This window comes from Cuculus canorus, chromosome 2 (genome assembly GCF_017976375.1).
Source record: "Cuculus canorus isolate bCucCan1 chromosome 2, bCucCan1.pri, whole genome shotgun sequence".
Classification (NCBI taxonomy): Eukaryota; Metazoa; Chordata; class Aves; order Cuculiformes; family Cuculidae; genus Cuculus; species Cuculus canorus.
Window position 1 is genome coordinate 142,319,312 of NC_071402.1, and position 24,215 is coordinate 142,343,526.

General features: G+C 37.8%; 1 protein-coding gene across 2 annotated transcripts in view; it reads right to left on the reverse strand.

Moving 5' to 3' along the window:
- Positions 1-500: 500 nt before the first annotated feature.
- The window catches only part of PRTFDC1 (phosphoribosyl transferase domain containing 1), a 45,404-nt gene continuing 21,689 nt past the window's right edge, over positions 501-24,215 (reverse strand). The window contains exons 4-9 of one of the 2 annotated variants that reach the window (XM_054058373.1): positions 20,545-20,610; positions 6,048-6,065; positions 4,523-4,605; positions 4,063-4,109; positions 2,410-2,450; positions 501-1,792 (exon numbers count right to left, since the gene is read on the reverse strand). In XM_054058373.1, coding sequence (XP_053914348.1) covers positions 1,745-1,792; positions 2,410-2,450; positions 4,063-4,109; positions 4,523-4,605; positions 6,048-6,065; positions 20,545-20,610 — 303 coding nt within the window. In that variant the 3' untranslated portion in view covers positions 501-1,744. Of the gene's footprint in view, positions 1,793-2,409; positions 2,487-4,062; positions 4,110-4,522; positions 4,606-6,047; positions 6,066-20,544; positions 20,611-24,215 lie in introns of both variants that reach the window. The other variant, XM_054058372.1, reaches the window with a different exon arrangement.

Genomic DNA, 24,215 nt, shown 5'->3' on the forward strand with positions numbered 1-24,215 from the left:
GCCTTTTTAAGAAGAAAGTTATTAAAATGATATTACCTAATGGATCTCCTGGTCTAACCTTAAACCTAAGCGTGTCTAAGCTAAATCTATAGAAATAAGCGGTATTAAGAAAAACTTTAACAAGCTCATAAAAGAAAAAGAGATGAAACTCATTCACCAACTTCTTCCAGGGGCTGTATAGGTGTGCTTTCTTCTCTGTAAGAGATGAAAGTTATTCTATGAGGGAAAGCTTTTCAACAGAACTCTTCAAAAATATAAATTAAATGAGTAAAGAAGAAAGGTCAAAAGCATTTCTCTAGTAACCACAATAATTCCTTGATCTTACTTCTTCATGCCATTAACATTATAGATATTATCCAAATAACAATGGCTCATGACCCACAGGATACATACATCAGGTATGTCCAGACTACCAGTTAAATGCATATTTTTGAAGAGCTTTTATGGGATGTGTGAAATATGCTGAAGCACGAAAATACACAACTATGCAACTTAACAACTGTTCTTACTGTTTCTTTATTAGTTTAAAGGAACCTGAATGTGCCTCTCACAGTTCAGAGCAAAGCTATAAATATACAGCGACTTACTTTGCACTGGCTTCCCTTGGGAAGCTGTTGAGAACAGACACGTACAGTGCAGAATGAGAGTTTTCAAACTTAATACCGCACGTAAGTTAACCAACTTCTTCAAAAACAATATAAAAGGGAATGAAGCTCTAGAAGCTACAGTATCCATGGGTTAACTTGCTTGCTATGTTTTCCTACACAATTTTCTTCCTTTTTTTTAATATCAATCTTCTCCAACATTGTCAGCTCTTTGTTCTTAAAGATGACAAATCATTATGAAAGGCCTCAACTTAGACATTCTACAAAAATCAAATCACAACCGAATAGTTGTCTGACTGGCATTAAACTTTTGTGCTTAGTGAGATTTAGTTAAGCATATGCGCACAGGAGAATACTATGTTAGTTTTTTTACTTGTGTCCTACAGAAGTAAAAGGCTACCGTGCAGAAATTGAAAGCTGCCTGGCATTGTTTGCTTGATTAAAATTCAGCACATTAAACTAGTTAGTTCTATGGCTACGTGACATACCAAGACCTTCCAATTCCAGAGCAACACTGTCTTGCAAAGGTTCATGTTGCAGCAGCTCTCTAATTCAGTATATTCTGAGACTTAAAACAACTGTTCAGAAGATGCTGTAAGGAACTGCTGGAAATGTATGATCATACAATGTACAGCTTCAGCTGAAACTTTTGAAGTGTGGAAGTAAATAAAAAATACTTTCAATTTGGCAGCAGCATATCTGACAAGACTAAAGGGCTGTTGAAGTCAATAAAAATCTGTAAAATAGTCTCAATGCACAGAATGGCACTTTTGAATGATCTTATGCACACAGTGAAGTACATGAATCGCAACAGACAGAATGATGGACTAAGTGAAGGAAAGTCATTCACAGTGAGACTCGAGGCAGGCAGATTATTAGTCAAAAGGCATCTTATGTGGTAATTAATTTTAATATTTTAAAAAGTTATTAACTTTGAAAGCCCTCTGCTTCACATTTTAGATAACAGCTCTCACTTCTGTAAATATTAATCAGTATCTTGAGAGTAAAACTCTATATTACACTGAGTTGAAAGAAACACAAGTCAGTTGAACCACTCTTCTGGGAGATGCTGGAGGGAGTGTAGTCATATTTCTGTTCTGCTGAGCTTACACAAATCTTCAGGTGAGGATGTTACTGCTTCAGACTCTGTATTTTGCTTTGCCGTGGTCATTGATAACGCATATGTGCTGAAAAAAATATCATATGGATTGCAACAGCATTGTTGATTACATTATTAATTATTAATGAATCATTCAGAAATACTTCTGCTTGACCAATATAGTGGTCTTGTAATTATCCCTTCCTTTCCAGAGACCTGGAATTGAATTCTGATTTCACTTTCAAGCTATGGCAAGCTATGCACTTCTCAGCATACTGGTCCACCCCTGGGAGTACCACAGGAAGCAAAGGCAAGGCTTGCACCGTTTTTCCATCATTATCTCAATGGGAAAAGGGGCAGGCATCATAGCAGTAAAAGTCCAAACCTGTCTGAACTGTAGCTGTGTTTCCCTTTTTACTGCTGTCTCTGCAAGTACTAGGAATGGCGGACCTGTGAAGTCCTAGGCTCACAGAAGATGGAAGCGTAGCAGAGGTATGACTTCTGACCTTACGGGGAAGAGACGGGAAGGAACCATTCACAGTGCTGAGCTGACTTTCCTTCAGATTATTTGCAAAGAGTTCTACACTCACTGAGAGGTTCCTACAACATTAGGGACCCAGGGAGAAGACAAATTATAGGGTATTTAAAGACACCCCGGGAAAACAAAACAGTGATTTTTAAACTATTTTTTTTGAAGAAACTTACGTTTAGATCTCTGAAGTGCTCGTTGTAGTCTAAGGCATAACCTACAACAAACAAATCTGGGATTTCAAAGCCGTAATCTGTATTGAGACAAATAAGAAACACCATCAATACAAGATTAGTGGCAATTACATAGCCCTGAAATACGTATGTTGGTTTCCCATCAAGTGAAATATAGAGATACGTAGTCAGTTGAGGTGATGTTACTGTCAGCAGTAGCCCTACGCTCAGTTCCCACTCAGAGAGTATTTGTGACAGGCATGTGAATAGTCAGTGGAGAGTAGGAGAGACGTGTACAATTATCACCAGTACAACAGACACATTGCGGAAGAAGACCAAAATCAGAGCTGAAAAATTCTGCCAGTGTTCGGAAGCTCCATTGGTACATGCATGTGATGAAAACTGCCCAATATCACACTGACGATGAAAAAAAGTACAATTTTAGTTCAGAGATAGCTTTCAGAGACTTATAGATTTTCTATTCTTCTGAGAATAGCAAAACCTGTTTTGTATATTATACTTCCAAAACATGCCAAATGCTTCTTGATCTAAAACCCCAACCTTATGAAGACTCATGCACATGCTTAACAAAATAAATACATGTAGTGTAGCTGAATAATACAACTCGCATACTTAGGGCTAAGCACGGGCATGTATATTTTTGAGTTTGAAGTTTTGTGCAGTATCGGCACAAAATATATAAATTTTGTGCTGATGAAATATATAAAATAAAAAAAATTTACAGGTATTCAAGTAAGGAATTTATTCAATTGTTAAAAATTGCGGGTAGTAGACACTTCAGAATCGCAAATTCAGGTGCGTGAGGAAAAGACAGAGCACGTCAGTGATTTACTGGAGTGATCTCTGATGTTTTATAAAGTTATCATATCACAGTATGAATAAAAAGGGATAAAACCTGTTTCATTTTACAAGTTACTATATAAAAATATTAAGCTACCCTTCTTGAAATAATTTTATTGTATTTTTTATATGTATCACATCAGTGAATCCAGTCCAATATATATACTTTAAATTACTGGATTAAATTCTAAATGTTAAAAATACTACTGTATAAAAAGTTGTCCAACAAAATGCCTAGGTCCCAGTTTAGGTTACTGGGCTAAAACTGCAGAGCTATGCCCAACACTGAGTAACTTCTGCTTCATTAAGTTTCTCTCCCTCCCACATCCTCTATGTACTCACCTGCCTACTCTCCCCTCCCCAGCCCTCGAGCTCAGCCTTATTCAATAGCAAATTCTGGTCAATCCCTCCTAGATGGATCTATTCTTTTCAGTATTTAGTTACACACCTGTTATTACATAATTTATTCTAATAAGTCTTTGGACTTTCTCTTCTATATAGTTTGCCAGAGACAGAAGATAAACCACTCACCTTTCATCGATAAAATTAAACCCTTTCATAACTTTCTTATAAAGTTTGTACTCTGCAGAAAACATTACACTATATGGAGACTATCGATTATACAAATCCTTCCGACTATCGATTATACAAATCCTTCCATGGTATCCCACAGTCCCACGGACACCTGGCATTTCACAATGCTTCTAGCAGTCCACAGAATGACAGGAAAGCCAAATGATAGAATAATGGTAACTTCTAGTCCTGTGAAGTACAGAGTTTCACAACAACACTTACAATCTGGTCTGTAGCCATCAGGGCGAGATGTTCTTTTCACCAACAAACTGTAATTAGAAACAAAATAAATCCCATGTAAATCTGGATATTTACCTGAACCACATGCATAAAACCTACTCTCTTTATCAAAAAACTTCCAAGCCATGTGAGTCACTAGTCTTGTTCTGCTTCTCCTCTCAACAAGGTCCTGATGGCAGGGAAAAGATGGGTGCGTTCCCCTTCAAAGTCCATCAGCGCTAGTCTTGAAATGGCTGAAGGGTCCCTGCCACTGCAGAACCATACAAAAGTATTTCCTCTCCTCACCCTCTTTTAGTGACTCAGGCAGCTCCTCTGCCAAGCCCCTCATGTGGTTATTACTACAGCAACAAATTAAAGCAGTATCTCAGAATGGGAAACTCCACTGGAAAATACATTGGGCTAGACTAATAAATTACTAAAGTTTTGTTATTGTTTTACTCACCTTGCCACTTTAATCATTTTTGGCTTATATTTTTCTATAGTATTAAGCAGAACCTTCATAGTCCTTCCAGTTCCAACAATATCCTTACAAAAATGAAAAACAGAGTAAGTTAAAAACAAAGGAAAGCTGAAAAGAGGAAATCTGGACAATGACTGAGCAGTTCCACCCTCTAATTTTGTGGAAATGATGTATTTTTCCCAGTGTACTGTAAGCCACATCAAAAAAAGGTAACAATTGAGCTCACACTCTTTGAAGCAAACACTTTCTACTCATAGAAAAAAAATCAGTTAAAGGACTGTTTACTTCCTTGTGAATACAGCTGTGTTTCTAGTACTCAAGATGCAACATGGAGCTGGAGATGACTTTACTGGGCACTGCAAGGATGTAGGGATCAGACTTTTTATATTTGTCAGCATCTCTCCATGTCAGAACTAAATCTATCTATTTGTTCTTTTATTGGTCCAGTACAAATGAGTACTCTCCAGAACTGCAATACCCAGACTGATCTGAATGAGAGCAGTGGGTACCTGGCTACAAAACTGACCATGACAAGGAGAACAGCTGTTAATCCTGATGTCTGTAGGTGTGGATTTTTCATTAGCAACACCTTGCCTCTGCTCCCCAGCTATCTAATAGCATCAACATTTGCTGCAGATGTTTTTCATTTCTGTTACTGCAGTTAGCATTAGCAAACAGGGAGCTCCTTGACAGCTATTCAGGTAAGCAGCCATCTCTGTGGCTGATGAGTGGTTTTCTGTCCTTTGCTAAGTAAACACATTCCAACATTTACACATGTCCTTCATTAGACTGTCCAGCTTACTTCCCACGCAAGCAGACTGGGTCTGAAATGCCACTCAGAACCTGACATGCTCCAGTTGCTTTTCCAGCTTTTTGGAAATTTTTTTGAATTTTGGATTTTAAAAGAGAATCACCTACATTAATGGAGAGAATTTGTAGCACCAGTGAGGTGACACATTCTTTTCCTCTACACTGTTGATTAACATCAGCAACATATCTGTGACAGGCTCTCCCCAGGGAACACCGCAGGATGCAGTGCTAACAAGCAGGAGTCATGGGGACTTAAGAGAATGACTGACATTCTCAACCATCGTGTGAACAACCCCCAAGCTGTAAAACAAGTGCAAGGCTATGCTACTATTTCAGAATCACACAACTGAGAAGTGCAGGGCATCACTGCAGTTAATTCATTGTCCTCCAAGGAACAGAACAACTTGCAGAACAGGAGCTGATGAAACCATGGAAAGAGCAAATCAAATGACACAGAAACAAAGACTCCTGGGTATCACAAGGCAGAGGACCAATTACAGTGACAGCAATGAAGTTTGATTCCTCTCCCAACTGCAAAAAGTCTGAGAGGTCATTAAGCAAATCAATCCTTCTCCCTCCTCACCTCCTCCCAGCTAAAGAAGTATAAACACAGATGGGTTTTAGAAACTGAACAGACAATCATGACTTCACTAAGTAACTTTATCGAAGTACAATATGACATAAGCACCCAGCTTACCTCCACAATTAGAACATTCTGAAAGAAACAAACAAAAAGGAATACAATTACATAATATTCACAAACTGATAGAAACAAATGTTTAAAAAATGTGAAATAAAAGAAAGATAATGAAGGACGCAAGGAACTTCCTGTTTCATTTTTGTGCCCTGAAAAAGAGCCAGCCATAAGATCAAGCCCTGCAGTCAGCTCTGTCTAGATTATCCTCTTTCTGCAAGAACGGATGCAGCTTTGGAAAATAAAATTAGATGGAAGAAATCCAAATGGGATGAGCTTCACTTCATTCCAGTGTCCAGCCATGTGCAACAGTGTGCCCTGTAGTTCATTAAAATACCATTTCCAATGTTAATATGAGACTACAGCAATGACGCTCTTACTCTGAAATAAATGCTCTTCCACCCTCTCCCCACCCTCCAGAAATCTCACAGTAAAGGATTACAGGCCAGGCTGTACCACCCTTCTCAGACTGTGAAGCACCCTCTTTCTCTTCACACATTGATGATGAAATCAGTAGTATTACTGGAAGAGAAGGGGAGTGGTCCAGTCAAATACAGTGATATCAAGACTTATGACAGCATGATCACACAGGCTGAAATGGTTTATCACTGTTTCAGAAATCACAATATCTTATTTGACATCTGTTCTTCTATTAAAAGCAGTAAGTATTATTAAGTAGTTCTTTTTAAAAGAAATAAAAATCTATTAGTAAGCATCATCATATGCATGTTCAAAAGGATGGACTCTTGCAATCTTGCATCAAGATCTACTTTCTGGGGTGAAACCTGCAACAGCAAGAGGAAAAATATTTCACAAATACTTGTATCTATCTATACATCTTATATCCATGTGCATATTGTATGTTCTACAAAACCTTGAAGCAGACAGTTTCATAACCATGCAGTATTCACCAGATTTACATTCCACCTTCTTCCTGTCAGGCTTGTTGGCTTTGCTACATACACAAAGTGGAGACTGTTACTTCCTTTTCCATCACAGAATCCCTACATTGAAAGTCCTGAGAAAGACTCCAACGCCATGGAGAAGGAGTATGTGAAGAACGTGCTCATGAACAGCACATCTTTGACAGTTTCATCAGCTGATGTGTAAATTTTTTTCTAATCTTCAAACCAGAAATTATTAATTTAGATTATCCATACTTATATTCATCCTGCAGTTCCTCCTAAAAATCACAGGTAGGGAGAAATAGCATTCTTCATGCATCAACCACTGCAGAAACATGTCACCACATGCTGTCTTACACCTGTATGCTTCTGAAATGGCAAAACACTTGGTAAAGGTGTGGAGGGAACTCCTGGTAGTAGTTCAGCAGATGTCAGCAATGGAGATACCACTCAAGAAAGCCACTAATTTAGACTAAGCTCCAGTGTAATGTGTATTAATCTTGGAGGGTGGCTCCTTTTTGGTGTTTTCATAACAGGTTTCTCTGGTGGTTATCCTGCTTGGCACTCCTGACTTTCAACCTCTCAGCTGCTGACACAAACAACTCTGGATCTGAAAGATCTAGTTCTGTGGAGGTAAAAAGTCAAAAGCCTCTTAACAACTGAGTCCAGAGACTCTAGAAATTCCTTCCTACAAGAAAGAATGGAATTACCTCAGTCCTCTAGGTAAGATGAAGAGACCAAAGCCATGTTCAGGAAAAGCTTATGACAGGCGTGCAAGGACACATTTTTTGAAGGAAGCCACTTAGATCCAAAAAGAGTTTGGCTCTCATCTGGCTTCCTGGATGAAGTCATAACTAGGAAAAACACTTCCAAAGACCAGTCCAGGACACCTGGGTCTGAGGCATAAGCAAATCACTTGATTCAGTCAGTGGATACCTGAAGATTATGTACAGAAGCAATGGTTTAACCATCCCCCAGGGAATTGCACAGCTGGTGATACATGTAAATATTTATGTGTGTACATATACATACACACGCACTTATATGCAGGAGTATGATAAAGAGAGAGAGCAGAACAGTTGACAAGGGAAGAACCTCACCAGAACTAAAGACAAACATGAACTCCTTGAGTACCAGCAGTCTGGGATGAATGTGAGCCACACCTTGTAAGAGATGACATCCTGACCCATTTTGCCAGTTTCATGTATCTCTTCATGTATTTCTGTTGCTCTTCTTACTATTGGCAAGAACTTTTCTCCCAAAGGAAAAGCACTTCTAGTGACAAGACCTATCCAGCAGCTATGGCATGAGATGGGACATAGCAAGTGACATGGCAGAGCGCTACGAAGTCCTGCATCAGCAGGCTGTGTCAGGGTGCAGAAAAGAGTGAAGGCTCCCTGAGTGAAGGGTAGCCGTGGGCTGAGCACAACAACACAGCTGGCAGCACCACGTCCTCCCCAGATAGATCTTAGTCCCACGGTGCCCCAACAAGGTGAACAGGCAGACCTGAGACTTCTTTAACCAAGAATGCATAGCATCGGGTGAGTTCATGGTGATGAGGCAGATCCCAGGTCAGGCTGGGATGTCAATCCACAGGTTGGGATCAGGTCCAGTGAGAGTAACCATGATCAAACAGCCCACTGATCTCCAGGCAGGTCCACAGTGATGAGACAAGTCTGACGCTAAACTGGGAAGTCAGTCTGTGAGTTGGGGTCTGGATCAATATCTGTAGTAATGCACAGGCAATGCTGTAGCTGAGCTGAAGGTCAGCATATCTCAGGCATGGACTAAAAGCCCAGAGTTGAGCTGAACTGAGGCTCCTGTGCCCTCCGGTGTGGGTAGGGGCCCCAGGTGACACAGGTCATGGCCATTAAGGCCTATTAGTGTATACAAGGCCAAGACAAACTGAGAGAATCAATCAGCTATTGGGATTCTCTTGCTTACTGGCAAGTGGAAATAATAAAATTAGGCAGAACAAGAGGACAGCAGCCATCCTGGCCATGGAATCAGGATTAAGCCAGCAGGGAGGAGCAGAGCTTACTAAATAAATTGTGAGAAAAAACTCACAGCCATTAATAAAAAATGGGGCTGAGGAGGCCATGAAAGGTCATCGACACTGTCCTGTTGGCCTGACGAATCAACTTAAAACAATCCCTCACAGATATCTGATTTACCTGTTCTCGAACATAAGGAGGACTTCAGAACTTGCCCAGGCAATGTGTTTCAGTGCCTCACTATCTAAGAGCAAAAATACAGTTAGAAAGCTTCTGTTGCTATTTGACCCAAACTTGTTTTGCAGTGGGCATAGAAAAAGCTTTCTTTTCTTTTCTTTTCTTTTCTTTTCTTTTCTTTTCTTTTCTTTTCTTTTCTTTTCTTTTCTTTTCTTTTCTTTTCTTTTCTTTTCTTTTCTTTTCTTTTCTTTTCTTTTCTTTTCTTTTCTTTTCTTTTCTTTTCTCTTTTCTTTTCTTTTCCTCGCCTTTCCTTTTCTTTCCTTTTCTTTTTAACTTATATAGTTGAAGATAGATGTATTTCCTCAGTTTCCTCTTCTTCAGATTAAACAACCTCTATTTATTCAACATTTTCTCACAAGTTATATTTTCTAGCTTTCTGATCATTCTTTTGTTCTCCTCTGGAACCTGTCCAATCAGTCCGACTCCTTCCCCAGTTGTGGTACCCTAAGCCAGAGAGAAGCCCCTTCCAGTGTCAAGAAGAACCACTTTGTATGCTTTACAAATAATCCTCCTTTCTATATATTCGAGTACAACAGTCATATCTTTTATAAAGGTATGCTGTTTTCTCATGTGCAACTTGTGATCCACCTATCGCCTCCAGTTCAGAACTATTGCTTAGTCAGTCCTTCCTCACTGGTGTTTATTCAAAAGATTACTTCTATATAAACACAGAAGTTAGTATTCATCTTCATTGTCATTACATGTCATTCTTTGAACCAAATCCTTAAAATAATTTCTTAAGATCATAATACTATCTTGTAGGTTTTTTCCAGGTTATCATTAGCATTAAATGCTAGTTCCATCTCTCAAATCATGAATTAAATATTGTGTAGTCTCTGGAGAACAAGTTTTAATGCACTCAGTCTGACAGTGAAGCATAATTAACTGTTTCTTGAGAACAGCTTTCCAACCAGTTATACCTCTGTCTGATAGAAATTTAATCTTGTCTACATTTCCTTATCACAAATGACTCATATGAAGGAAAGAAGATTAACATGGATCCAGACATGCCCGAAGGATTTGTCTGCCCACCAAAGTGATAGTCACCTGCACACGACTTCAGCTGAAGCGTAAGATCTCATATGTACTGACTAACTTGAGAGGGAAGGATATTGATGGACCCTGAAATTGTCTGACCAGTATTCTGTTATTCTTGCCTCACCTCCTCAGAGTCAAGGACTACAACAGTTGCAAATGATATACATTGGGAGATTTGGTCCTTTGAAAGTCCCTTCAATCAGGCAGTTGTCCAGGAAACACAGATCTTGTTTTGGTTTGCATTATGCACATTCTTATTATTTCCACAACACTGATGAGGATTTTCTGTGCTATGGAGAAATTCCATATGAGAGGAGTTGGCAGTGAAAAAGTCACTATAAAATACATAGATGCGAAAATATTTTGTATCTATAAATGAGCAGGCATCCTGATCGTTGACAATGGTACATTAATCTCTGTTTTGATTAAGCAGGGTTACTGTGACCGAAGTCGTCATACTTGACTTTTGCTTCTGACTGAAGGCATTCAAAATGGTTTGCCATCTTCTGATACCAGAAACCATTTCCTACAAAACAACGTGATGTGTGGGGAAACTGACTGTAGGCCTATCCCCTACCTTTCTCCCGTTGAAGCAGGCTACCGATAGAAGGGTTCCAAAAAAAGGGGTGGCATAGCAGAGTAGTAGAGGAATAAACCGCCAAGAAATGTTTTGATATACAGTATCCAAGACCAGACAGTGGTGATGCTTGAAATAGATCAGCTTATCCTTGAGCAAATGGATGTAACAAGATAAAAGAATGTCGTGGATACAGCAAACTGGTACATTATCAGTAATGTCACCATGCCCCTAAATGCCCAGCTGGATGCAACCAGCATATCTTCCAAAAGGTCACAGTTATGTGAAAGACTTTATTCAGCTTCACCAGGAAACCCACCTGTGAGTTGGTGGGCAGAAGACTGGTGGAACTCATCAGCTCTTGGTGCTAAAGCAGTAACTGATAGCCGGACAAATTACAAGAAGCTAAAGGATGCTGAAGAAAAGATTTCTTTTCAAGTATATGTGTTCGAAGCTCCTGTACCACATACATGAAGATTGCTTTGTTCTTTCAGATATATCTGAGGCAATTGCAGAGGAGGAAACCACATGAAAAGAAAAGTAAAATGGCCTTCCGGCATGCATTGGATATTTTCTATCTATTTCTGGAGCTTGGGGAACAGGAAATAGGAATATTTACTGACACGTTGACTAGACTGAAGACAGCTTAGTTGCTGAGTAGAGCCATCTTCACCAATACAATCTGTAAAGTACAGAAATCTAATAATGCTGCTAATACATCTCACAGTGAGACACAGAGAACAGTCAGTTTTGTAGACTACGTCCTGGAAAGATTTCTTATATAGTCCAAATAAAGAAAGGGCAATGGCTCAGCTCTCAGAGACTGAAACACCTTTCTACTGAGTCATTGCAAGAGAATCTGCAACTTCATTGCTGATGGATCAGAGGGATGGTTGGGAGCCGACAGACACCGGTGACTGTAATTCATCCTGTGTTTACATCTGTTTGAACCAGATAGCCGGCAGGAAGTAGACTGGTGCAATATAGAATCATAGAATATGTCAAGTTGGAAGGAGTCAGAAAGATCATTGAGTCCAACTCCCTGCTCCTCACAGGACTACCTAGAGCTAAATTATGTGACTGAGAGCATCATCCAGACACTCCTTGAACTCTGACAGGCTTGGGGCCTTGGCCACTTCCCTAGGGAGCTCATTCCAGCAACTGACCCACCACCCTCTCAGCAAAGAACCTTTTCCTAATGTCCAACCTGAACTTTCCCTGACACAGCTTCATTTGTTTCTCTCACGTCCTATCACTGGTCACCAAAGAGGAGATCAGTACCTCCTTCGCTGCTCATCTTGAGGAAGTTGTAGACTGCGATGAAGGCACCCCTCTGCCTTCTCTCTTCCAAGCTGAACAAACCAAGTGACCTCAGCTGCTCCTTGCAGGTCTTGAGACCTTTCACCACCTTGATTGCCCTCCTCTGGACACAATCTAATAGTTTTATGTCCTCCTTATACTGAGGTGTCCAAAACTGCCCACAGTACACACCAGTGTAGTGTCGAGTGGGATAATCACCTCCCTCAACCTTGGCACACTCCAGGACACAGCTGGCTGGCCCCTTTGGCTGCCAGGGCACATTGTTGACTCATTTGACTTGCCATCAACCCCTACCCCCCTGATGTCTTTCTGTGGTGCTGTTCTACAGCCTCTCATCCCCCAGTTTGTACGTATAACCAGGATTACCCTATCTCAGGTGGAGAATCTGACACTTGCTCTTGTTAAATTTCATATGGCTGGTGATTGCCCAGCTCTTCTAGCCCGCAGCTCCTCCTGGTTTAGCATCACTGGCAGACTTACATAATGTAGATTCCATTCCTGTTTCCAGACCATTTCTGTAAACATTAACAAGCACTGGCCCTAAAAATTGTACTGTGTGTTTTTAAATGCAACGGGGTGCTGTGAAGTTTAAAATTCTCCAGTGTTGAGTGATTAGGGTGGATGCAACTTGTGACTCTGCACATGGGTGCCTGCACTGAGCAGAAATAATATTTGTGGTGTGAACTGGATCTACATAAAAATAAAATTTGTGCTGTTACATCTTTGTTCAGTATGTAGTAAAAATGGCTCATAGCAGCATGTCTTAGGACATCTAGAAAAAAGCAGGATTTTTACAATATTAGTAGTATGTAAAATGAAGAAGAAATAATTTCTAATCCCTGCATTTCATGTGAATCTGTCTCTCATAGCAGAGACACATCTTCACTTTTATAAGGAATTTCAATATATCTGTGAATTTTTAGCTTTTGAATAATGAGCCGGACACCTGCAAAAACTGAAAATTTGTAGTTTGCTGCTTTTCAAAGCCAAATGAGTGTATATATGCCAAGGAAGTAAGTTGTTGTTATAATACAAGTAAGAAAAATCCTGACTTGTAATGAGCTGAAAAATACTTTGGCACCGAGTCAATACTGTTTACCTTCCCACAGGTCAGTAATAAACAGAACAATGTCAGCTAACAAGACCAAGCAGAGTAATGAGATCAGATATACCTCTTGCCTATCAGGAGTAAGTGCCATGGAAACTGTTTTTCACCTTCCTAGAAAAGAATAACACTTTTTCCTAGTTTTATGTTGCATCTAGAAGACCAATTTCAAAGGAAAAATTGTTATGAAATTGCCATGCTTTGAAATTAGAAATTAATAAGAGTTTAAGGGAAAAGCTGCATTTGAATTCACAAAAAAATCTAACGTTTTTCATAAGGTAAAATGCTAAGTTGCCAATTTAGAAAGTGGGAGTATTTCCTGGAAAGCAGAAACTCTACTTAAGTAACCAAATAAACAACCATACTTAAAGCAATGCTATAGCTAAGAGGACAAACAGGGCCTTTGCATGTATAGCAAGAAAGTTAGGTAGGTACACAAAAAGGGTATTTTCTTTTTAAATGTTTCAGCTTAAAATCAGTAGAATAACATGCATACACTTTTTTTTTACAGGAAAAAAAAAAAAAAAGCGTTTAAAAAAAACAACCAGAAAGAAGTTAAGACTGAGAAAAGAAGAATTACTTGAGATCTGGAAAAAACACCTTACAGTGCAGCAAGGTTTGTAGCAGGAAGCAATAGCTTTTCTTTAATTAACAGCCCGGTTCCCAGTGGGAGAACATTTTTCACAAAATAACTTTGACCTTTCAGCCCACAACCTCAGAGACCACAAAATACCTTCAACAGCTGAGCCTGGGAACAAAAATTCAGAACTGCTGTATGCACTAGAAATCATGGACTCAATAAAATACTGGCTTTACAGCACATTATAGTCTTCCACTGCACCTGGCCTCCAACTCATTTATCAGTGTTCCATAGTGGATAATTTGCTCCTTTGGTCATAGGGCAAGCGATCACATAGGGCAATCACCTTTTTCTCCTGTCAAAGAAGAAACTTGTCTGATTACCACATTAGGTTAAAATTAAGAGTTTCTGCAAATCCATACTTAGCCTGAAGTTTGCTGAAGCTGTTCAGACTAACAGAAGGATCTGCATGCTCGAAATTTTGTTTCTTCCAGTTATATCACTTGTCAATAGTATTAATTTCCTGCTATTAATTCTACCTTTAAACTTTGTTTCATTTACGTCCTACAGTATGTCAGTACTTTAGAGCAGGCTCCTAGTCTATTAGTTTATCTAAAAGAAGCTTAAGTAATGGCTGACTGATAGGCAAATATGTAACCATATGGCAACATAAACTTAATAATGGCAAGCTGCTCAATCTAGTAGGCAAAGGTATTAAAAAAGGTAGCAGAGAAAGGCTCAGAAGAGAAAATTAGGTTCACCATTTTAGCATGTGATGATAGTCGACTGTTGATAACACATGCCTGAAGTACGGAGGCTTCAGTAGTTGTGGCTCAAAAGAGAAATTGCAGACACAGTGAAGAAATTATCATTTGAGACCCTTCAATTTAATCACCTGGAAATTCAGACAAGAATACAATGGTGCTTTTGAACCTTAAAATACAGGAATCTCTAAACAAAGCTCTGCTTGTGATCAGGCCAAAGAACTGTACCAAAAAAAAAAAAAAAAAAAAAAGAGCCTCAATATCGCAAGATTCGCAGAAATTTTTAAGGAAGCAATTGAAAAAGGCAGATTTACTTAAATCTTGAAGGCAAGCTTAAATGAAAGAAGAACTTTTTCACATGCTACTTAAATACAAAACGTCTTGCTACAGGATCTTGTGAAACTAGAGCTGTAGCTGGAGTTACAGTTGCTTGAAAAGGTGAATTCTTTTATACATCCAGCTCCACAGATGAAGGCATATCTGTAAAAAATACAAAGGACTAAAAAGAAAAATATGCAGCCCCCTTTTACCTATCTCTATTTCTTTTTTTGAGGAAGAAGTCGAAGGCTACAGTATAGTGTATTTTCATTCCTTTTAGTTCCATTTCCATTCGAATTCTGCATTTTCTATTAGATTATTTCTAAAGACAGCTTCTTGTCATATGTATTGCATCTCATTGGAAATACATAAATTGATAATGTGATTCTTCAAACTGAATGGCTTATCAGCTTACTCACCACACCTGCACTATTTGCTTTCTTGGTATTGCATTTGAGGAACCTCAGGTAGTACTGGTTAAACACATCATCTTATGACAAGTTAAGTTAGGCTTGAAGAACCAGTGCCATAGGGCTGAAGAGTCATCAGTAAACAAAGGTTAAACAATAACGCATCGAGTGTCAGTGAAGAGATCCCAAGGAAGCTACAAGGACTACTGTTAGGAGAAAAATCATTTTACAGCATGCACAGGAATGAAATCCACATATACTAACACCTCATCAAGATGTTAGAAAATAATATGAAAGACTTTTGAGAAATTAGCGCTTCCTATAAGGTTCTAGAAAAGATCAGGAATGTCTGATCTTAATCTTTTCTACTGGGCTGATCCACTTTTTATGGCATTCCAGAAAGGGCAGATACCATATCTCAAAAACTTTATTTTTTTAGAGACTCAGTTTGGCCAGTGTCAGCTGCTGATGGGAGCAACTTTGTTAACAGGCTAAGAGTCTACTCATACAGATTCCAGCTACTTAAGGTCTGTAAAACTAGTTCAGCATCTCCAACAGTTAACAGAGTGGGGGACATGATGATTTGCTCTCACTGATGTCTTGTTCTTAGAAAGCATTGTCTTGAATGCTGCACATGCAGGTGTTCTGCTTGCAGCCATCCTTCCAGTATGCTTCTGTTGTGCATAATAAGTACAGCAAATTACCATAATCAATCTAAAGGTAATGCAGGAATGGATCACTGTCTCCATTACCTTACTTGAAGGAAATATGTAATTGTCTAATCATGCGAATTGGAAAAGGATTTTCTGGACACAGGTAGAATCAACAGAATTATGAACACATAAGATGTAGAAGCAGGCAGACAGACGGTGAGAAAAGCCAATGTGAAAAATGGAATAAGAAGCATTAGATGTTTTCTTTGTACTTTCCTTCAGAACAACAACAAAAAAAGAAAATGATGAACAGTGGAACGGATTACCTGAGAAGGAAGTGCAAAAAAAGGTGATTGACTTAGGGGAAGAAAAAAAATTGGTGTCTTTTGCTGTAGAAAAAACAGTTAAGGATGGCAACTGTCAGAAGAACAGACAGCATAAAATCTAATTAAGAAAAAATGCAGAACAATAAAAGTGACTAAAGATGGCAGTTAAGTAGAAGTAATGAAGATGTGGAATGCTTCAAGACACATAAAATAAACCTTTGAAGCAATGAAAAAGGTAAAGGCTGTGTGTCTGATAGGAATACAGTAAGATGTATACATGGATATGAGCTGATCAGTTGTTCCAGGAAAGCAGCATAGTAGTGATGGAGTGCTTAAATTAACACAATGAAGTGCAGGGAGAAGATAAGACATTCACTTGCTTTTTTTTCTTGATTATGTATTACCTTCTACACTTCTCTGAAAATGCCAAAACCACTCACTGTCAATAAGATGTACTTAATATGAATAAAAGGAATAGACCTTCATAAAGAACATAAGCACTGATCCACATTACAAACACGTGGAATACGAGAAATTCACTGGCTTCATAATTGTATCATACTAATCACTTTGTCTTAATTAGAAGTTCTTATTAACCTAACAAATAAGAATGATTAATTTTGTTCACATGCTATGTTAGGTGAAATAGTGATAATAACAAAAATATATGGAACTGATTTTGACATCAGATACATTTGATACAGCTGTAATAAGCAAGTTTATGATTTTGTCTAACTTGTTGCATTTGCAAGGAAACAAGTCAAAGTGGTAGAGGAGCTTTTTTGAAAGGTTACTGGACATATTACATACAGTGTGATATACAGAATGATTCCTGTTAGTAGAGACTTTAGATTATGTATCCAGCTCCAAAGCTCTTGTGACAAAATATCCAGACATACAAGTATGAGGTAAATGACAGTGACAAATCAGAACTCTGATACAGCTGCATCTGCTGAAGTTTCTAGATGTTTTGAAATTTACTTTGCTTAAATGCCACAAATACTTTAAAATGTGCTATGATTTTTTATAGTTTTATATAGTAAGATTACAGTATTAATACTAAGTAGGGTTATATTATTTGTTCTTTCACTTCATCTACATAGATTTTCACAGCCATCTTGCTTTGAAACAGTGCCTTTAGTTTTCTGGACAGTTATTGATTATCTCCCCATTTTCAAAATTTATTCCTCTTCACAAACATTAATGCTAGTTTTTAGCCAAATGAACATTTCAGCTTTAAGTAATTGAAAACTAAGCAGCTACCTAACTACGAAAATAGCTACTAAGAAATTTTAAGTTCATCACTTATATCATTAAAGGAGAGATTTTGAAACTATATTTTTTCTGCTTTGAAATGAATAGTTACAAGGCATTAGAGTCTTAAGCTATATTAGGACTCATCCTTTAAGTACCTTTATTAACGATTCATGCCATGGAAATCTTCATTCTTGCCTTTGTGACCTTCTTCACAAAAGAAGAATTTCAAATTGTGGATGATTTTCTTCAGGTAACAGTTTGGGTCTGTATGCTAACTCTCCTCTCTCTCAGAATATTTCTTTTTCATGGTTTGGGTCACACATTTTTCCCTGGTTAATAATATTTTTACAAACAAAAGCATATTGTAGAGAAGTACAGAGGAGATATTCTTCCTTCTGAAGAGCTATTATCCATAACAGCCTCTTTTTAATTAGCTTTTGAATTTTTTTGCTTTCTTTAAGCTTTCCCAGAAAAAAAAAAAGACATTGTTACGGAACAGCATGTTCATGAACATACTCAGTAATCTTTTTTTCCAATAATAAGTAATGCAGAGAAATTATTTAGTTGTTCACTAAGATTACAGGCTAGCTAAGGTTCCTGGTATAATTACTTAATGAAGATTACTTCAAGATCAGAATCTTTTGTCCACAGCTTTCAAAACTGTTTGTGTTACCAATGCTTGTGGACTTCACAGAAACGTAATTGAACTGACCTTCTGAACCCATGCTGGCACTGTTGAAAACACCCTCCATGATCACTATGTTTATGGAACTTAAGCTGACATATTAATTTTTCAATATAATTACAATCTTTTCTCAATAAGTACTCCAAGCAGGCAGAAGCAGCACCCACTTCACCTAAAAGCAGGCAAGTTGAATTCTACCACTAATTCACTCAGTGACTTAGAATGGTTACTAAAACCATCAGTTTTAAAAGCCAGCAGCTAAACTAAGGTACTAAAAACACTTCCAGGAAAGATTTACACTGACTGTAGGAGGTTCTGAATCAGTCTTCAAATGGCTGATTAGTAAAATGTGCTGAGTACTTCCACTAATTGCTTAAGTGAACAACAGATGGAGGAGTTGGCATCTGTGGACATAAGGCCACTCCTTCATATATCCAACTTTAGACATGTAAGTATGAACATGTGAGCTCAAGCTTTGCATCCCAGTTTTTCAATCAGTAAAATAAGTCTTAAGGAAACCCCATTCTTACATGTTATGGTGAAAATGCTATTATATGTCAGCTGTGTCACAGACAACCACATGTACAACCAACCACTGGACATGCCCTTTCAGCAAATCTGTTCCCCTGGCAGACCCAGGCCTCCCTTCCTGCTCTTGCTTCAGCCTTTCCACATCCAGCTTCCAACCCTGGGCTCCTTTCATGATCAGCACACACCTTCATTCCCAAACCAGTCACTTCACGCCTACCCAAGATCTCAGCCTCCTTTCCTAGCAATCTTAAACTATACTGCTGTTCAGTCTTCTCCTCAAGTAACTCCTAGTCTCCCAACAGCCAAATCTTATGTCCTGCTCCACACTGTTCCACTCTGTTCCACAGAGCTGTGCCAATGAAAGAAACATCACTGGCATTTCCATAAGAAAACTATATTTTTTGAAAGAACAGTACTACCTGGAGTTACATTTTCCTTCTCTCACGTACACATGCAGATATACACAAATACACAAAAACCCTGTGAAAGAAAATGTTTTGCCCCAGCAAATTCAAGTGATACTAGAAAGATTATATCTGAAAAAGATATTAATAACTGAAACCATTCATGGGGAAAATTTGAGAGTGGAAGATGGGGAAGAAGAGTTGGGCTTGGAAGCTTAGAAACTGTTTGGACTATCTGGGAAAGAGACATGTTAGGTAATATGAATATGTGCACTCCCTGTTTTGCCTGTGAGGTAGAGAAACATATGCAAAATCATCATAGACAAACAGGTAGCTCCAGTGTTTGAATATAAGAAAGTAGCAAATGAATTAATATTTTTGAAGAACATGATTAATGCTCTAATGATAATTTGGAACAAACACCCAGCAGGAGTATTTAGAAGTGCAAATTGAGAACACAGGTACCATTTTTTTTCATATAGCATTCATTTAGCCACAGCATTTTTTTCATTTCATACATTCTAGTTGCATCAAAACCTATTTAATATTAATGAAATATCTAAAGTTAAGTTTTTCTCTTCTTTTTCTTGCGTGCTACAGTGCAACAAAACAAATGAGTTTGCTAGTGCTACATTTGAGTGCTTTGAAGAAACATGTTACTTAGTGCCATCTAATAAAAGAGTAACTGCAGGTACAGTACATAACAATAATAATAACAAGATAAGTATTATGTTGCCTTAATGCATAAGTAAAGAATCCATTTCCGACCACTTTCCACACAGACCATTTACCTAATGAAATCAGTCTTCTTTCCTCTTCAAAGTATTGCTTTGTATTACCATAGTTGGATTAAAATAGCCTTTTGACTGACTCAAAACACTCCCTTTCATTGCCACAATGTTCAAAGATAGTGCACAGCAAATTTAGTCATACAGCCAGCCTGAAGCTGAAATAAAACATCCATTTGATTATCTGAGTGGAAAGTTCCATGACTGAACTTGTACAGTAGGCAAAAGTGTATTAAACTCCTTATATGCTGAATTCAAAAGGGATACTCAATGTGCAGTTTGATTGCATGCACTCACTGAGGGCAGAAAAATCAAGGCTCCAAAAACAAGCTCAGGGGAAGCATTCCAGCACAAACTCTGCCCACAATCCCACTGATAGTATGTGTATAACTACTGGGAAATCCCTACGCTAGGTCAGAAGGGGCTACATTACGACCTTCTAGGGCATCTGCAATCTGGAAGCAATGGTATTACAGCAATTTAATAGAGATTAATACATTTATTTGATTCCAATATTAGTGACTGACAGTCCATGTGCAAAATTATACAGCCTTTCTCAAGTGTTTTTAGTGGATTTATTTTCTTTCTTAAACATAAAATTAACAAACCTTCCCAGTCAGCTTTGAAAGATCATCTCCTCCCATTATCTGCATGTCTTGCATAGACTGATCATTCTGAAAGAAGAAAGACAAAACTTTGAAGTTGGATATAACTGTATAAAACAGATGTATAAACAAGCTAACTTTTTTTTGATCTTTCACAGTCTTAGTTACTAATATCTCCTAATGCTCGCTAGTATTGGAGTATGACAAAACCATGCTTTCATTTGTTTCTGTGTTTGGGTATCTATCATCTCCATGTATTTAATCTGACATCAAGCTCTAGGCTTTACCGAACTTGAAAAAGTTGCCTCTTTCTTTTTCAAACAAATAATTAACTTGCTATTTACTACTATGAAAAGGGTTGATTAATGTATTTGCCCCTTTCACAACAGGAAGACAGGAGCATCTTCAACACTTGAACAAACACCTGTAAGCACACAGGGTTTTTTTTTTGAACAGTCTTTAGAAACACAGGCAAAATGTACTTACATTTCTCGCTTACACAGAAAAGTCACCTGTTTTTGAAGAAATTCACTCAAAATTTTTTTCCGAAGAAAAAAATTTTACAAAAATTATAGCTTGTTATCAAGAATAGTTTCAGCATGCGATGCAGTTTCAAGAGCTTTAGCTTTGCTTTTTCAACTAAATCAAAGATAAAATCCTTGAGGTCAGTTCTGTGAAATAAAATACCACCCATCGGGTTGAACTAAACACAACAGAATAGAATGCTTTGATTTTCCTGTTAGAAAAGGTATTTTTTTAAAAAATAAAAATCAGTAGAAGTTCTTTTTTGATGAATTTGTTTTACAGATATTTGTATTTGAGTTTCCTTCTAATGAAAACTTCTCCACTAGTTTTAGTTCAAATTCATTATCAGCAGCACACAAAGTTAGGATCACATAAGGGAGACATACACAAGCCCTACTTTTAAGGGAAGACAAAAGATATCAAAAATATACAGCAATGGCCAGGCTATATGGACCTTCAAGAGAAAGCAAGAGCAAAATTAAGTGTGGATGATGTGGGGTTTTTTTGCCAAATAGGTACACGTCCTAAACTAATCTCCTTACTTGTAGGAAGACAGGGGTAGTTCAATTTTAATAATAGCTGCAGTACCACAATATGACACTGTGGTTTACTAGTAACATCAGGAAGCTTTATCACTGCAAACAACTGATAAAAATGCAATACTTGAATATTTTGCTTTTATTTCATAAATCCAGTGCTCTGAAGTCAAATGTTTTTCCATTAATAAATAATAGGGCAGCAGGACTTACAAGGTAGGTGAAAATTTACTGGGCTGTAGGGTTTATAGCTCTTCTTTCCCCTCAAAAAGCAGCACCAGCAGTGGTATAACATACACACCTGTCATGCAGCAGGGTTACAACTGCTCACGCTCACAGCCCTGGCGGCAGACGTCCAGGGACTTCCAAGGCACCTTTGCAGCCACTTGATCACAAGCAATCTGACAACCCCAGGAACTATTTGTGGTTCTCATGGGAATGGATTGTCTAAATTAATACAGCCTTCCTGAGTAACTGTAAGTAAAGGTTGCAGAATTGCCCAGATGACAATTTCTGCAGGTTTGCATACTGCAGATGCACCAAAAGGCTCCCCTTTTACTCAGACCCCACTCCCCAAAAATTCTCACACCACAGCTTTGTAAGAGGTCCTTAGCAGTCATTGCTTTAAAAGACAAGTTTTAGACATGACTTCATTTCTTCTGCACTGGATCTAGAAGCTTTAGTTTCCTTTCATGCTGCTCTGATTTGTTTCCTGGGAAACAGAGCTAGAGCAGGAATAAAGGTTACATCACATATGTTTTCTAATATAAGTGTCAATATTTCTCTTAATTTTTTTTTAAGAAAAACAAACTAAAAAAAACCAAAGCAACTGATTTGGCAGAAGCTTATGTTAAAACTAAATGAAAACTGGAGATACAGAAGATTCTATGTTGACGCTTAAAAGCATAACCCTTTTGTTGTAAAGCAAGACAGGTCACTGTGCAAAAGTCAGGGATATATTCAGGTCAAGACTTTAAAAGGCAGATACTTTATAATACTTATCGTGGAATGTGTAACTAAGGCAGTGACAAATTTTTTTTTTTTATTTCCAATTGAGAATTACTGGAATTGCAGTAACAACCAACACACAAGTATTACTGAAGGGGCAATTTGCCCTTGGTTGTCAATTAAAAAAGAGAAAAGTGAGGTGCAACGATTAATGAATTAATTTATTTTTAACTAAAAAAAATCTCTTTCAGCAGTCTTCACAACAGCACTGTTTCCTTTGCATTTGATATCTCTAGCACCAGCTGAAAGGAAGATGCTGAAATAGCACCTTCATCACCGGCAAACAGTTAAACAAACACAAAAGCCATTGAGAGCCAGGGGATCAGAGCATCCTGTCAATCTGCATATTCACACACTGGCTGTTGTGACACAACTGCTCATAACTATGAAAATCCTCATGTTCTGACTGGAGAGCAATTGCTTTAAGATAATAGGACTAAGTATTCACTATGCCAGAAAACCATATATAAAAATGCAGCACAGAACCCTTCAGCCAAGCTGCTTTCAAGAAATTTAAAGATATTAATTGCATTAAGCAGTAGAGTAATTCTACTGTGGGGAAAAAAAAAATCAGATCATATATTTTAATGTCATTTATCACTATCCCTATGTTCATCAATTAACTGGTGTTGTAAAATACATACCTGTCAAACAGCAAGGCTCAATATCATGATGCTACGTTATTATAATCACAATGTTCATACAGGTGATGTGCACACTATGGTTGCCATAGAAACATCTCAGTGATCTTTTTGGAGTTCTCAGTTTATAATCTCAAAATAACATCTGACTAAATGTTAAGTATAAAGTACAATAAATGCCAGGAAAGGAAAAAACCCACTACTGTTTAATTCAGTACCAATTACTGTCAATTCAGAACTGGTTGTTTAATTTTCAGTCTCAAGTCATTCAGAGATTTTTCCTTGGGGAGTTGTTGCATACCTTGACAAAACTGATACAATTAAGTCCCTAGAACTTCTTTTAAATGCAGAGACATGAATTAAAGGTTCACTCTCGTTCTCCCAAAGTTCTTCAGAACTTGCTTTCTGAGATCTCTAAACCCTATCAACACCGTTTTTGCTGTTAAATGCTTGACGCTAAATATCACGGCCCAGATAGTGATACACTATATTTTGTTTCAGTGCAGCACAAAATTTATTGCAGCTGTTTCTAAAAAGACACGATGCATTTTGTCACATCCCAAGCTATACTTAATACTGCATTTCTAATTTTTTTTGCTTAAAAAATCTGCATTTTCCAGAATAAACTTTATTTTTTTTGTTTCACTTGCTATGTTGTGCTTTTTCACCTGCTCATCTTCAGTTTGTAATTTTATTTCTTTCAGATCTTGTCAATAGACAAGAAGATCTTGTCTTCAGACCCTATGAATATTTCATGAATGGAAACAAGAATGTTGCTATTTCCACCTCTGTTTTTCATGTCATGCAAGATAAAACTTTGACTTTCTATGTTGATTGGAAATATAGATATTTAAATTCCATCTATACTAAGTCATGTCTTTTGATCTGGGTGGGGCACAGAATTATTACATCTCTTTTACACCTCCTGAGATCAACATTGGGACATAGTTCAAGTCACAAGTGA